The sequence below is a fragment of the Nicotiana tabacum genome, chromosome 19 (genome assembly GCF_000715075.1).
Source record: "Nicotiana tabacum cultivar K326 chromosome 19, ASM71507v2, whole genome shotgun sequence".
Classification (NCBI taxonomy): domain Eukaryota; kingdom Viridiplantae; phylum Streptophyta; class Magnoliopsida; order Solanales; family Solanaceae; genus Nicotiana; species Nicotiana tabacum.
The window spans coordinates 120,659,148-120,673,253 of record NC_134098.1 but is presented as its reverse complement, the minus strand read 5'-3'; the positions used below and the strand labels follow the sequence as shown (position 1 = coordinate 120,673,253).

The window sequence follows — 14,106 nt, the reverse complement described above, 5'->3', positions numbered from 1 at the left end:
CCATGCCATAGTGTAGCTGCTCTGTTTTATCTCTACTAGCTAACAAAATAGCGATGAAGGTGTCAGTAGCTGTATAGTTTCTCATGATGCTGGTTAGTTGCTGGGAGGCTACTTACCAAAAACACAGTTCTGTGTCAAGTTGTTTCCATTAGAGCCAATAACCAAAGCCCCCATGGAGTTAGAGTTGCTCATATTTTACAAAAGATTGTGACTATATGTCGGATCTGTGAGGAATGATGCATTGTACTGAGAATATCCCACAAACTTTTTTTGGTTTTATTTATTTCCGAGTTTAATAAGTTCAGTTTTTATTTTTCTACATCACAAAATGCAGTCTGGAAAATATTTAGAAGAAAGTAGAGAGCGTTGGACACCATATCTTTTGCCCTCAAACGTGGATTTGTATGTCCAGGAGCGTTGAAGAGATCTAAGTTAGTGTTTGGATTGGCTTATTTTAAGTGTTTGTTGGCTTTTAAGACTATATGTCGGATCTGTGAGGAATGATGCATTGTACTGAGAATATCCCACAAACTTTTTTTGGTTTTATTTATTTCCGAGTTTAATAAGTTCAGTTTTTATTTTTCTACATCACAAAATGCAGTCTGGAAAATATTTAGAAGAAAGTAGAGAGCGTTGGACACCATATCTTTTGCCCTCAAACGTGGATTTGTATGTCCAGGAGCGTTGAAGAGATCTAAGTTAGTGTTTGGATTGGCTTATTTTAAGTGTTTGTTGGCTTTTAAGACTATATGTCGGATCTGTGAGGAATGATGCATTGTACTGAGAATATCCCACAAACTTTTTTTGGTTTTATTTATTTCCGAGTTTAATAAGTTCAGTTTTTATTTTTCTACATCACAAAATGCAGTCTGGAAAATATTTAGAAGAAAGTAGAGAGCGTTGGACACCATATCTTTTGCCCTCAAACGTGGATTTGTATGTCCAGGAGCGTTGAAGAGATCTAAGTTAGTGTTTGGATTGGCTTATTTTAAGTGTTTGTTGGCTTTTGCGTATAAGTGCAGATAATTGTAAAAGAGAAGACTTAGATGGTGTTTGGATTGGCTTATTTTAAGTGTTTGTTGGCTTTTAAGCACTTTTCTAGTTTTACAAACGCATGAGTAAACATTACCTCCTGATGAATGATTTCAGGTCGTCCTTGATACGAGCATACAGTATGTTGCTCTTGTAAAAGCTTCGAACTCAAGTACATTGTATTGCAGTTCTTTCGTGCTTTAAGTAGCGGTAGTTTTTGTTCAAATTTTTCTTTAGCATTAAAAAGAGATTATCTCTCAATTATATTTCAAACAATGGCTAAATATTAAAAAGAGGTCCAAAGAATTGTGGAAACGACATCAGGTAGTCACTTTTAAGCATGCTGTTGAAAATACATCCACAATTTACATTGTATTTAAAGATTAGCCAATTTGCTCAAACTTTAGGACATCGATTATATCCAGAATTTGAATCTTATGTCCTGAATTTAAAATCAGGATACTTTGTCCTGAATTTCAAATTAGCAGTTTAAATATTAATGATATTTAGTCCTGAACTTTAAATTTGCAGCTAAAACATTATAGATACTTAGTCTTGAAGTTTGATGATTTGGCTAATCTTTAAATATATTATAAATTATGAATATATTTTAAATAGCAGGCTTAAAAGTGATTACTTGTACTTCAACCCCAATTTTTATCATGAAGAATTAACCCAAATAGTCGCTCACCTAATCTTTTAAACTAAAAATAGCCGGCGGATTTATAATATATGTATAATTCATAGATAATATATGCATAATTATGTATCATCAATGTATAATCTATGTATACCGCTAGAAAAAGTAAACATTGAATATGGCCGGCTATTTGTGTAACAATCCCTTATACCATTTATGGCTCAAAGATTGGGCCATAAAAGCATTAGGGCCTACTAAAAGCCTTTTAGTGTTATGCAGCCCAAATATTAATTTTTTTTATTTTTTATTTTTTAACTTTTAAGCAGCCAAAAGATTTCTTTTCAAATAAAGTAATCCGCCCAGGAGTTACAAAATAAAGGCACAAATAAATATAATCTTAAATGAGACGTTTCCATTCATTTGCGGCTATGAATTCGACCGTTAGAACCCAGATATCCGTTGGCAACAAAAGTCAAGACACCTTTTTCCTTGTATACTTCTGCTGCATGTAGAAACTCAGCACCAATCCCCTACTCCCAAGTGCCAACAACCCCTCCCCCAACAACACACACTATCTTGAGTCTTGACTTCCACTTCGGAGACAAAAGGGAGTTTGAGGAGCGTAGAGAAAGAAGAGACCCACACTTCTCTTTTCGTTGGGTTAAGAAGTGAAAGCGAAAATGGTAGCAAGAACCCCACCAAAGTTGCAGCTTCACAAGAAAATGGTGCTGCCTCCTCCTCTTAACCCCATTCTTCTTAGAGAAACTCTTAACAAGGTTGGTGGTGTCCTTCATTATTACAAGCAAGAACAAAAAAAAAAAAGAAGAACCTTTTCTTCTTTGTTTATTACTTGTTCCCCACTCCTCTCCACATCAATGACGCTCCTCCTCTTCTTTTGATCTTTTTTTTTTTTGAAAAAACTTGTTATCTTATGTTTCAAAAGTGAATAAGGAAATCTATTGAAGTATCAGTGCTGGGTATTTCTTACTTTTGTGAATTGGGTTCTTTTTTGTTGAGTTATAAGAGCTCAATTCTGTCAACTAGGGATTTTTTTAAGTCCCTGTTAGTAAGATCCTTTGATTTCATACTGAATTCTGAGAAATGAGTTCTCATTTGTATCTGAGTTTTTTTTCTTTTGGGTGGAGGAATGGGTCTTTCTTTTGGACTTATAAAGTTCAATTGGATGTACTGATAATTTCTTCAATGTAGCGTAATTTTATGGTGTCTCAGATACTAAAGCTTTCATCTTTCTATGGTGTCTTCTCTTTCTGAAAAATTTGTCTTTCTTATTGACTTCCCTCAGTATTATTATGGGTGTCAGACTCATCATTTTGATTAATCATTGGGATCTTCTGGTTTCAGATAATAAAATATTTTGATCTCAGTCATGGCTCTTTGCTGTTTCTGAAATTTACTTTCCCCCCCTCAAATTTTGGAAGTACTAAAAAGATCATCTTTTTGCTAGAAAGGTGTTGAAAATTGCAAAACTTTAGCTGATTTTGTGAGGTGATTTTGGTTGAAGGTGGACAAGTGTATGGCTCGATTGCAAGAGCTTCAGTACACAGTTACAGGTGGTAATAAGGTTATTTCCGGTGTAACTCTCAGTCCTCGTAGCACCAGAGGCTATTTGAAGACTAGCCTCAGATGCAAACAAGAATCTTTGAGGTACCCAGAAATCAGAATACTAACTCCTTATGATTTTTGTACCTTTTTTTCTTTTTACAGTTTGATTAATGTCTTCTTAACTTCTCTAACCCAATTCTCTGTACTAATTCAAAAGGATCAAGAATGCTACTTCGCGTAAATCTCCTCCAGGGAAATTGCCCACAAATGCAGGTAACTTTCTGTCTTTTATAATTAAGTGACTTGTGATTTTGGTTTCCAAAATTGTATCAATATTTTGTGACTTGGTGGAAGCAGGTGAATGGCGTCGAATGTCATTACCAGCAATGCTTCTGGGAGAGACAGTGGCTGAAATTAAACAGGCAAGTCAATTTGCTAGAGAAATAGTGGAAGCAGTAGGATCCAAGGGAACAAAACCAGACCCTAAAACTCCACTCACACACTGGAAAAACCAGAAGCCAAGCCCCGAAAACTCTGAGCTCCGATCACGTAGAAAGAGAGAGAAACAGGTAACCTTGCAATCAATGCGGTCTGAGTCCGATACACCATCAAAACAGCAACGAGCAAAATCGCGAATAAACTTCAAGGTTTCTCCATTGCAGAAGAGTGAATGTGAGAAAGAAGATTGCAAGTACGTTGCAAATAGAGTTTCCCCTAGGAATAGGCCATGGGTGAAAAAAACTGTTCTTTTCCCAAACCCATTGTTCCATTCATCACCAACTTCACAGCAGCAGAAACTCACCAAAACAAAGTCTCCAATGATTGTAAGAAACCGACGAACACCCCATAAGTTCTTGGTGAAGTCCCCGCTCAAGGCGTCAACGTCGTTTCTAGTGAAAAACAGAAGCCCTCAAAAACTTTCTGTATCTTCTCCTACCAGAGTAACAAGTTTGAGCACTAAGTTGTTGGTGAAGTCCCCTCCTAAGTTTCAAGTGAAAATCAGGAGTCCTCCAAAATTTTCGACATCTCCTACAAGAGCAACAAGTTTGAGCAAGAGGTCTCCAAAGATGTCTACAGCTGCCAAATTGAGAAGGTCATTTTCTCCATCAAGATTGGCAAACAAGCTAGCTTCTTCACCCTCCAAATTGAGGTCATTTTCGCCATCAAGATTGGCAAGTAGGTTAGCTTCACCGTTAAAGAGCAAAAAATCTGTACAGAAGATTGACGGGATGAAGATGATGATGAGTGGACTCAAACAGAGACAACGAGCTTCAACCACATCAATGCAATTCTCAGTTCAGGGAATGTAAATGAGCGTGATCATGGTTTGTGCTTGAAATTTGATATTTTCTTAATGTCCTTGTTAAAACGGTACAACAAGAGTACTTTTCCCTTTTTCGATCCCTTCTATTACTTTTAAAGATTGTATAATTTGATTTGTGAACTTATGAGGTACTTCCTCAATAATGTACATAATAATGGTTTTCTGACGAATGAAATTTACTTTCAGTGTATAGTTTGGCTAGGTTCAGCCTATCATTTCGTGAACCTCTTAAAATGAATGATATACTGCATACATTCTCATAGGCTTAAGAAAATGGCATGCTTTTGCGCAGAAGATAAAAGCTATGGAAACCAAGGAAATAAAGGTCGAAGCTACAGCTCCAAATTGAGAGAATGGCAATCCTGAAAAGGAGCTTATGCACCAAGGATGACGACTAATACTGTCTTTCTCCTCAAAAGCTTCGTATGAGTTTGGTACGCTAATGCTTACACAGGAAGTATCTATTTTTATACAATAATCTATATCAAGAAAAGTATCATCCTTGGATGGATTGCTATTAGTGGAAAGGTCAGTAATCTGGAAAAATCTTCAACTATTTAACTTCTTATAGGAAAAATTTAATCATCTAGTAAAATGAAAAAGAAACATTAGTTAGAATAGAGGAATATGTTAGTCTACTTGGGAAGAGTTTCATTTGAGATGACTTTACATAGTGGACTAGAGTTTTGTGCTATGAGAAAGCTACTTCAGAACTTCTGAGATGAGAATCTGATGATGGTGTGATCTTATGAGGATTGTTCAAACTTAGAATGTGGGAGCGAGTTGCAGATAGAGGTAAAATATACTATTTCTCTTGCTATACAAAGCTGGTAGCTTTCAAGAGAGAGTTTAACTTCTATACACTGATCGGATTTTTATACTATCATGTCACTTAAAGATAACGACAAGGTAACCGTCCATAAAAGATGGATTAGTAAACTAAAAAATAAAGCAGGTTACCTGTTACAGTAGTTTAAAATACCCTGACAGTGTAAAAATATTTTATGTAACTAAGTGAATTTTCCTAGTACAATCAGTAATGTTCCACCTGTACATCAATCTCATATCATACAATATTCAGTCAGTTGCAGCTACTTTTCCCGGACACTTGGTGCGTATCCCAGCATCTCATATGCCGCACCATTTATAAGGACTTTGGTAACATAGCATAACGTTGACAGTCTGTGTCTTAAATAACATTTCCCCTATGGTCCATGTGATAACTTCAGTATTGCATAGCATTTGAGGTGGTAGTCTCTGTTCAACTTGCAAGTTTTTCCACACAAGGTGGTCTCCTAGGAGGATTTTCATGATTTAGAACCAGTCTACATGTTTGGTTGAGGCCTTAGGTTGCTTCTTGGGCTTTTGGTAGCGATTGTTCTCAAATCGGGCTTTTACAATTAGCGAATAAAGTAAGTTTGCTTCTGCTGATGTATCATAAGGTGTGCTCATGATGCTACAAAATAGAAAACCTCACAAAATTAATGATAAAAAGAAAAGGACAGGAACAGCAGCAAAAAAAAGTAAAAAAAATTAAAATACAATTCCAACGGCTTGAAGCCACGAAGAGAACACTGTTATAACATACAGATGCTATCCCATGTAAACAAATCTATAAACTTCTTTTCGTTTTGGGATTCTTCTTGTTGGAAAGTTTGCCTTCTTCCATTTTTTACAAAAGCAGGATGAACATTGAGTCGAGCAGTAAAAATACCTGCCAAGTAGCTCTTCAAGAATTATTCTTTGAGAAGGTGTAACATAATGTATGCAACTCTTGGGGCATTGACCAGCTGCAAGCTGGACTTGATAATCTTCACCATGTCCTGAATATATACAACTTTTGGTTCACTAGATAGATAAACCCTTCTTTTAATCGGCCAAACAAAAAAATATAGATAATTGTCTTTCACTATTTGCTAATTGCTATGTTTCCTTTTATTCACTGAAAAAACATTATTTTTCACTAGAAATCTTTTCCTGTTAGCAGGCTAATTTTCTGATGATAGTAGCAAGGGCCAAGGAGTTCAGTATTTAGTACTCCACTACTATATGACCTTGAGAAATAGCGCGTGCAGTTCCCATTAAAGAGGAAAAAGTGAATGCATGAGGCGCTTTCTCAACGCATGAAAACGGACATCCTGCATATATCATGAAAAAAAGAGATCAGGAACTATGCAAATTCTGACAGTTAAGTGAATGTGCTTCCAAAAGACAGTCTACAGGAAGAATCACTTGCTGGCTACGACAGATTTTTGAAGTTGTTACCTTTTCCAATGCAAACTGTCTCGTTAACAAATAGATCAAATGCTTCACATTCTGGTTGATCAAATGGATCCAAGCATTCCCTGTGGAACTCAAACAGTAAATATGACAAATATTTATTACCTGAAGGACCACTACTCCAAAAGAAGAAGAAAAAGTAGAGGAATGCTGTAGCAATTATCATTAGATTGAGTTGTGACAATTCAACTGAATGGAATTTCAGGATTTCGTATAGCCCCAATTTACCTTTCAATGATCTCTGACTTGGTGAAGTTAGACAACATCTGCTTTCATTTCAAACGATAGAAGTCAGCTATCATTTGAGAAAGAAAATTTAAGCAACCAAAAGATAGCATCCTGATTTGGCATTTCCTCTATAAATCTAATAGGCCTTATATTATATTCTTAGGTTTTATGAAACAGTTTGGACTTTGGAACCAAATCTTATAACTTAGGACAGAGTATCCTTAAATTGCTTTCCATTAAACCAGTTTATTAAACCTGAAAAAACTGGTATCTAGCTGCAGCTTTTCTATCTTACTGCCTGCATATTACTCGCTTGATATCATAATAAATTCTTGCTTATACTTTGGAATTTTCTGCATGTTCTACAACTCAAAGCTAACTAATGTTGAGTAAAAAGCATGAGACCAAAATGGATGATTTGTTTGATCTTAGGACAATTTACCTCATAGGCTTGAATGACTCGTCGAATCATTTTATCTGGACTATCCCCATCTCTCCTTACATCAGGATGAAACTTCTTAACCTGTGTCCATTAATTATTAAACCAAACGAAAAAAATCATCACTAGCAGTTTTTAAGTATGCTTGCAAGCACAACAACAACAACAACAACAACAACGACCCGGTAGAGAGGTTGTTTCCGATACAACAACGACCCAGTATAATCCCACTAGTAGGGTTTGAGGAGGGTAGTGTGTACACAGACCTTACCCCTACCCTGGGGTAGAGAGGCTATTTCCGATAGACCCTCGGCTCCCTCCCTCCAAGAACTACTCACCTTGCTCTTGGGGTGACTCGAACTCACAACCTCTTGGTTGGAAGTGGAGGGTGCTTACCACTAGAGCAACCCAATCTTGTACAGAAAAGTAAAAAAGACAAACTTTTTTTTTTCAGAAAGCAAAGGAAAAAACAGGACAATAGACATGGATTCTTGAATGGTTTATCCAAAAATGCAAAATTTGTAGTAGTACCTTATTCCGGAAAGCGGATTTCAGCTCATGAGCAGAGCAATTAGGAGCAACACCAAGAATATCATATGCCAAAGAAGCATTGAGGGGTTCTTCATCACCATAATTCTGACCATAACACTTGGCTTTCAAAGAAGAAGAAAGGGAAGCAAAGTGGTGGGTAGAAGTTAAAGGAAAAGAAGAGGTTGATGGAAACTCAGGAGTTGTTGGAAATAAAGCTGAAGTTCCAATTACACTATTTTTGTTGAACAGAGATGAGCAATATTCCATCTTTCTTGATCATTTATGGGGAAAAAAAGAAAAAGGCAATATGGGGTTGTGTAAGAGATATTCTGTCTCCATATTGTAGCCATTCAAGTGGTCCTTCTTCGCCTATGAGATTAGTGGTGAGGTTTATTTCCAAAAAATCAAGTCGCTGTCCTTTTTATTTTTTTATTTTTCTGCCTAAATAGGCAATTGTGGATATTGTGAAGAATTTTGTCCTTTTAAAAGAAACTTAAAAAGCGGAAAAATTAGATACACTTTTTAATACTCCATCAAATTTGTATTTCCTGTTAAGCTGACTTTTCTTCTTGTTTTCATGTAGTAATTAGGATAAAGGTTGTTTAGCTTTCAGGGTGGGTTCGGTACTAAGGAAATGAAAAAAATAAGTAATTCCCACACATATTTTCTAGTGTTTAATAAATAATAAAAACATATCACGTGACAAATTTACTAACTTTTGGGTGGGGGGAGGGAGTATTGTAGGGGCAGGGGATAGGGCAGCGCGGAGGGTGTCACGATCCGAAATTTTTCACCGACGGAACCGTGATGACGCCTAACATTTCACTTGTTAGGCAAGCCAACGTTAGAGAATCTCACGTACACGGCGCCCACACACCAAATAATATCAAGATATCCTAAGGGGAAAGTCTCCAACACAAGGTTAGGCAAGCCACTTACGGTCCCGTCGGTGAAAAATTTCGGACCGTGACAGAGGGTGAGAGAGTGAAAACCAATAATTGGGAATGACACGGGAGAGTTTCAAAAAATTGATCCCTAATTAGAGGAAAATGTAATTTTAAGGAATATGTTTTCAAATCATTTAAGACAATCAAATATAGAAAAATTTAAGAATATTCTTTGAAAAATATTTTCGTCCATACCAACACACCATTAATATCAATTTTGGATACTTTATGTGAGTTGAATAATCAATCCGAGTATTAGCTTGTTTGGTCAAGTTTCTTTTCGGCCAAAAATATTTTTTAAATTAAGTAGTCAAACATAAATTGTTTCTCACCAGAAATATTTTTTTGATAAGTTCATTTTAAAAGTTTGGCCAAACATACTATCTTTGTAATTGACTCCAGTAAATAAGCTATTCATAGGAACACAAATATTAATGCTAGTCTTTGCCATCCATCTCCCGCTAGTCAGATCAATTGCATAAAGTAAAAGTTAACTGTTATGCTAGGACAGCAGCGAAGCTGAATCAGAATGTAGCCACATCAACATAAATGGATAACCAACGTCCAACTACATTACTAATGATTTTAAGTTCTCTGTGTTTTCAAAATACTTTTTTATACTCTCAGATTATTTTCAATGTAAACTAACATAATATCACCAATAGTGTAATTTTTTTTTGAAGTCAATGCTTATTAAATCCATTACTAATTACTGTAACCTTACGTGATAAAACTTTAAAAAGACCAAATTAAATCATAGGAGTAGTACTTCCTTTTTATCTCATGCAATGAGTGTCTCTAGAATCTAGATTATGATTATGAAAGTCGACTTGTATTTGTATTAGACTAGTGCCTTGTCAATATAAGCAATGAATAACTTGGTAAATGACATCTTTGCAATGATTAATCCAAAAGAGCAACGGCTCTAACAAAGAGGATCAAAGGCAAAGGGGCGGTGAGTCAAAAAAAAAATCCTCTATTATGGTATTGTTCTATATAAACAGGAACCAAACAACTTAAAGCAATATACTTTAAACTTATCATCTCTATCACTTTAAGATTATCTCAAAATGGAATCACGGAAAGTCTGTCTTACAGTACTTGTTTACTTCGTTCAATCCTTTCCTATACTTGTTCCAGTTGAAGCCATTAATACTGCATCTTTACCTCTCACAAACACTAGTGAAGCCAAATTAAGATGTGTTGAGAGTGAGAAGAAAGCCCTATTAAGAGTCGAGCAAAGTCTCACAGTCACAGATCCCTCAGACCGATTGGCTTCTTGGGTTGGCAAAGAGTGCTGCATTTGGGAAGGTGTTTCTTGTGACATACAAACTGGTAATGTAATCAAGCTTGATCTCAAGGATACATCAAACAATTGCTATTTGAAGAAAGTGGGATATTTGATTTCAGGCAATCCTTCATCATGATTGGGTGGCAAGATAAGTCCTGCTTTAGTAGACTTGCAACACTTGAGTATTTAGACTTTGGTGGAAATGACTTCCAAGGACTTGCCACTCCCAGTTTCTTGGGTTCTCTTGAAAAATTATATTATCTTAACCTCCGTCTTTCGTCTGGTAACAACCCAGCCCGTTAGTGATATTGTACGCTTTGCGCTTAGGCCCTCAAGGGTTTAAAACGCGTCAGTAGGGTCTAAGACTTGTTAACTTATGTACCCAACATCCCTCTTGTGTTTTACCGATGTAGGACTCTGTATAAAGTCTGGGGTGTTACATACACCCCCTCTTATGGACTCAGCGTCCTCGCTGAGGTTTGCCTCACCGCATGAGATTCGCCTGGACTCAGTACTGAGATTTACCCCGCCTAACCGGGATTTGCCTAAATTCAGTTGAACTCTGACCCACCATCGGCAAGGCTGACACAAGAGTGACTCTGATACTATCTGTAACAACCTAGACTTTAGACAGAGTCCCACATCGGTAAAATACAAGAGAGATGCTGGGTATATAAGTTAACAAGCCTTAAACTCTAGTGACACATTTTAAACATATGAGGGCCTAGGCCCAAAGCGGATAATATCACTAGCGGGTTGGACTGTTAAACATCTCTTATTGGTATTCCTCCTTCATTTTGAAATCTATCAAACTTACAATATTTAAGAAGCCTATTTGCATAGAGTCATTGAAGGCCTAAGATCGAACGTCGAGTGGGGTAAACTCTGTATTTTGTGGGAGTTGTATCTAAAGCAGAATAAAATTAATGGAGACGTAAGTCGAGTAGTGGACGGGCTGTCTAGCTGCAGCAATATGACCATAGAAGTCTTAAGATTTTCTAAAAATCAGTTGACAGGTGTTTACCGGAAAAATCGGATAACGTTAGATTTGTATATGGTTCTAAGGATATGCAATACTATTTGATATAAATCGCGTAGAGAAATGGAAATATGTGTATTGTTGGCTGTAAGAATAAAAATAATAAGCAAAAAGAATGAATAAGTAAAACAAGCACAAGTGGATAACTATCAATATAAAAAATAATCTTTTTCCGGCCTCCCATAACTTACAAGGATTTCCCCTTTTATAGAAGAGAGTCATTACAAAAACAATAAAATAAAACATATAGTGGAAGGCCCATGATGACTTGTCTCTTCCTTGATTCCCGCCAAGATTCTCTCTCTTGGTGTGGTTGCAACAGCTCTTATCTGTGAGCTCGATACTAGCTCAAACTCGTTACTGGGTCGGGCCCTTCGGTCTTGGATTGAGTTCGACCTTCGAGATGGGCGTCGCACATTTCCGACCTCGAAGCAGTGCCTTGCGGATCGATTCGGTCACGGGCTCGATAGGATTATCGAGCCGCCTCCTCGAGCGACCTTCGGGCTCGAGGTTTGTTAGTACCGACCTCAGAGCTCACTCCCAAAATCTCATTCCGACTTTTTAACACTCGAACTCGATCGAACATAGGAAGGCCAAAATCTATTTTGACCGTATACAGATAGTCCCCTCATTTCTCGAAAAAAGGATGTGGCGAGAAACGATATGATTTTCCAGCAGCTCGATCAGATATACACTGATGTTTTTATCGATCCCGACCATGACGTATGTAATGCTCGATCATCTTATGCGTCTTTACAGTCCCCGACTTTATCAAGGATACCCGAATTTTTTCTTCCCCTGTGGGAATTGCCAGTTACCTTCGGTCCTTGATGACCGGAGAAGATCAATTAGTGATGAATGCGGTGGGGGCCGCCTGTCTTTTCAACGAGGCCCAACATGCTTTGAATCGGGTAACTTTTGATGGCATTTTCGCCGCTTCTTTTACACAGTTGTAGGTAATACTAATGTTTCTCCTTTTGTTTGCAGGCTTCGATGTTGCATCACGAGGCTTTTCTCTGAATCAGAGAGGAGCATGATGCCGAGGTTTGGAGCCTCACTGAGAATAGTGACTCGTACAAGCTTCTTAAAAAACACTTCGAGCAGATTTAACAGCGGCTCGGGAAGAGCATGAGCAGATGGCTGAGCAGGTATTCCGAATTTTCCATGATAGTGAATATGAAAAAGAGATAACCACTAATGATCCGATTCTGCAGGTTTGGCAGAGGATCGAGAAGATTGGACGGCTTAATTCACAGGTAGATGCGCTGCTGACCGAGGCAGAAGAATTTAAAAGGTGTATGGATAACCTTGTCTCAAAAAAAGGAAGCCATCGAAGCTCAGTTGGAGCTGTCCGATGCCCAACTTTGATTTGCGAAAGAAAATGCTTTGGGGCTAATCGAAAAGATGAAAGAGCTTCAGCATCGGTTGGATTTGGCCACTTTAGATAAAGCAGATTTGGCCAAAGCTCTCGAAGTGGCCAGATCTGAAGTGGTCGAGGCCAACAAAAGAGCCGATGCTAAAGTGGCTCAGTTCAGGATCGATGTCGAAGTTAATCAAGCCAAAGCAGTGGGCATGGTCGAACATGCAAAGTGACAGGCTCAGAGAGAGGCTCTCGAAGGGGTCAAAGCTCAGGGCTTCGATATTGGTGCCGAGATTGAAGTCGCCAGGGCGGAGGAGAACAGATCTCGGAGGTTGGCCTTTCCTGAGGAGGAATCCGATGACTCGAGGGAGTCTGAACATGAGGACGATGCCGAGAATACGGCCTCCGATGAAGATTGAGTCATTTAGGGCCTTAGGTCAATCGCTGCGTTCTTGTGATAACGCTATCGGTTTTTGGATAAAGAACTTCCTTTTGGAAGAGTAGCCGCCTCTGTGCAAAACATTAGTAAATACAAATCTTTCTTGTTTTTGAAGAGAGGCCTTTCAAACTAAATAGATAGTTTGAATTTAAATCTCCATTGCCTTCGGGCCTCGTGAGTAGTCCCCTTTGCTTTATCGGGCTCGAGCGTCCTTCAGCTTAAATAGTCAAGTGTCTGTTTTAATTCGAAGAAATGAGTAGTTTTGCTCGAAATAATTTAGCCCGTAGGCGTAATAGTCGAGCGAGTGATTTCTCGAACTTGAAATAAAGGTAGCCCGTAGGCTTAGCAGTCGAGTGAATGATTCAAACTTGATGCAATGTAGCCCACATGCGTAATAGTTAAAGTAGCCCGTAGGCTTAATGGTCGAGTGAGTGATTTCTTGAACTCAAAATAAAGGTAGCCTGTAGGCTTGGCAGTCGAGCGAATGATTCGAACTCGATGCAATGTAGCCCGTAGGCGTAATAGTCAAAGTAGCCCGTAGGCTTAATGGTCGAGTGAGTGATTGCTCGAACTCAAAATAAAGGTAGCCCGTAGGCTTGGCAGTTGAGCAAATGATTCGAACTCGATGTAATATAGCCCGTAGGCGTAATAGTCAAAGTAGCCCGTAGGCTTAATGGTCGAGTGAGTGATTGCTCGAACTCGAAATAAAGGTAGCCCGTAGGCTTGGCAGTCGAGCGAATGATTCAAACTCGATGCAATGTAGCCCGTAGGCGTAATAGTCAAAGTAGCCCGTAGGCTTAATGGTCGAGTGAATGATTGCTCGAACTCGTAATAAAGGCAGCCTGTAGGCTTGGCAGTCGAGCGAATAATTCGAACTCGATGCAATGTAGCCCATAGGTGTAATAGTCAAAGTAGTCCGTATGCTTAATGGTCGAGTGAGTGATTGCTCGAACTCAAAATAAAGGTAGCCTGTAGGCTTGGCAGTCGAGCGAA

At 38.1% G+C, this 14,106-nt stretch overlaps 2 protein-coding genes across 3 annotated transcripts; one reads left to right on the top strand and one right to left on the bottom strand.

The window, feature by feature from the left end:
- Positions 1-2,211: 2,211 nt before the first annotated feature.
- LOC107784059 (putative microtubule-binding protein TANGLED) lies at positions 2,212-4,981 on the top strand. 2 transcript variants are annotated; one of them, XM_075238509.1, is made up of 5 exons: positions 2,212-2,448; positions 3,195-3,337; positions 3,453-3,508; positions 3,593-4,560; positions 4,852-4,981. In XM_075238509.1, exons 1-4 carry the CDS (start codon positions 2,353-2,355, stop codon positions 4,543-4,545), a joined length of 1,248 nt encoding a protein of 415 aa, XP_075094610.1. In that variant the 5' UTR covers positions 2,212-2,352; the 3' UTR covers positions 4,546-4,560; positions 4,852-4,981. The 2 variants fall into 2 exon arrangements, with proteins under 2 accessions (XP_075094610.1, XP_016460607.1); XM_016605121.2 differs by lacking the exon at positions 4,852-4,981 and having other exon boundaries at positions 3,593-4,749.
- Positions 4,982-5,458: 477 nt separating this feature from the next.
- On the bottom strand, positions 5,459-8,394 carry LOC107784060 (chaperone protein dnaJ C76, chloroplastic). The gene is made up of 7 exons (XM_016605122.2): positions 8,038-8,394; positions 7,510-7,590; positions 7,068-7,105; positions 6,825-6,904; positions 6,614-6,697; positions 6,274-6,382; positions 5,459-6,015 (listed from the first exon to the last, which is right to left on the bottom strand). The coding sequence occupies exons 1-7, from the start codon at positions 8,302-8,304 to the stop codon at positions 5,874-5,876; spliced, it is 801 nt and encodes a 266-aa protein (XP_016460608.2). The 5' UTR covers positions 8,305-8,394; the 3' UTR covers positions 5,459-5,873.
- Between the last annotated feature and the right edge of the window lie 5,712 nt (positions 8,395-14,106).

What these genes read in the sequence shown, in the direction of transcription:
- LOC107784059 (XM_075238509.1), top strand. Translation starts at nt 2,353, where the DNA reads ATGGTAGCAAGAACCCCACCAAAGTTGCAGCTTCACAAGAAAATGGTG. An exon ending in TTAGAGAAACTCTTAACAAG is followed by an intron (nt 2,449 to 3,194) that starts GTTGGTGGTGTC and finishes TTTTGGTTGAAG; the next exon opens with GTGGACAAGTGTATGGCTCG. An exon ending in GAAATTGCCCACAAATGCAG is followed by an intron (nt 3,509 to 3,592) that starts GTAACTTTCTGT and finishes TGGTGGAAGCAG; the next exon opens with GTGAATGGCGTCGAATGTCA.
- LOC107784060 (XM_016605122.2), bottom strand. Translation starts at nt 8,304, where the DNA reads ATGGAATATTGCTCATCTCTGTTCAACAAAAATAGTGTAATTGGAACT. An exon ending in AATCCGCTTTCCGGAATAAG is followed by an intron (nt 7,591 to 8,037) that starts GTACTACTACAA and finishes TAATGGACACAG; the next exon opens with GTTAAGAAGTTTCATCCTGA. An exon ending in GAGTCATTCAAGCCTATGAG is followed by an intron (nt 7,106 to 7,509) that starts GTAAATTGTCCT and finishes AAATGAAAGCAG; the next exon opens with ATGTTGTCTAACTTCACCAA.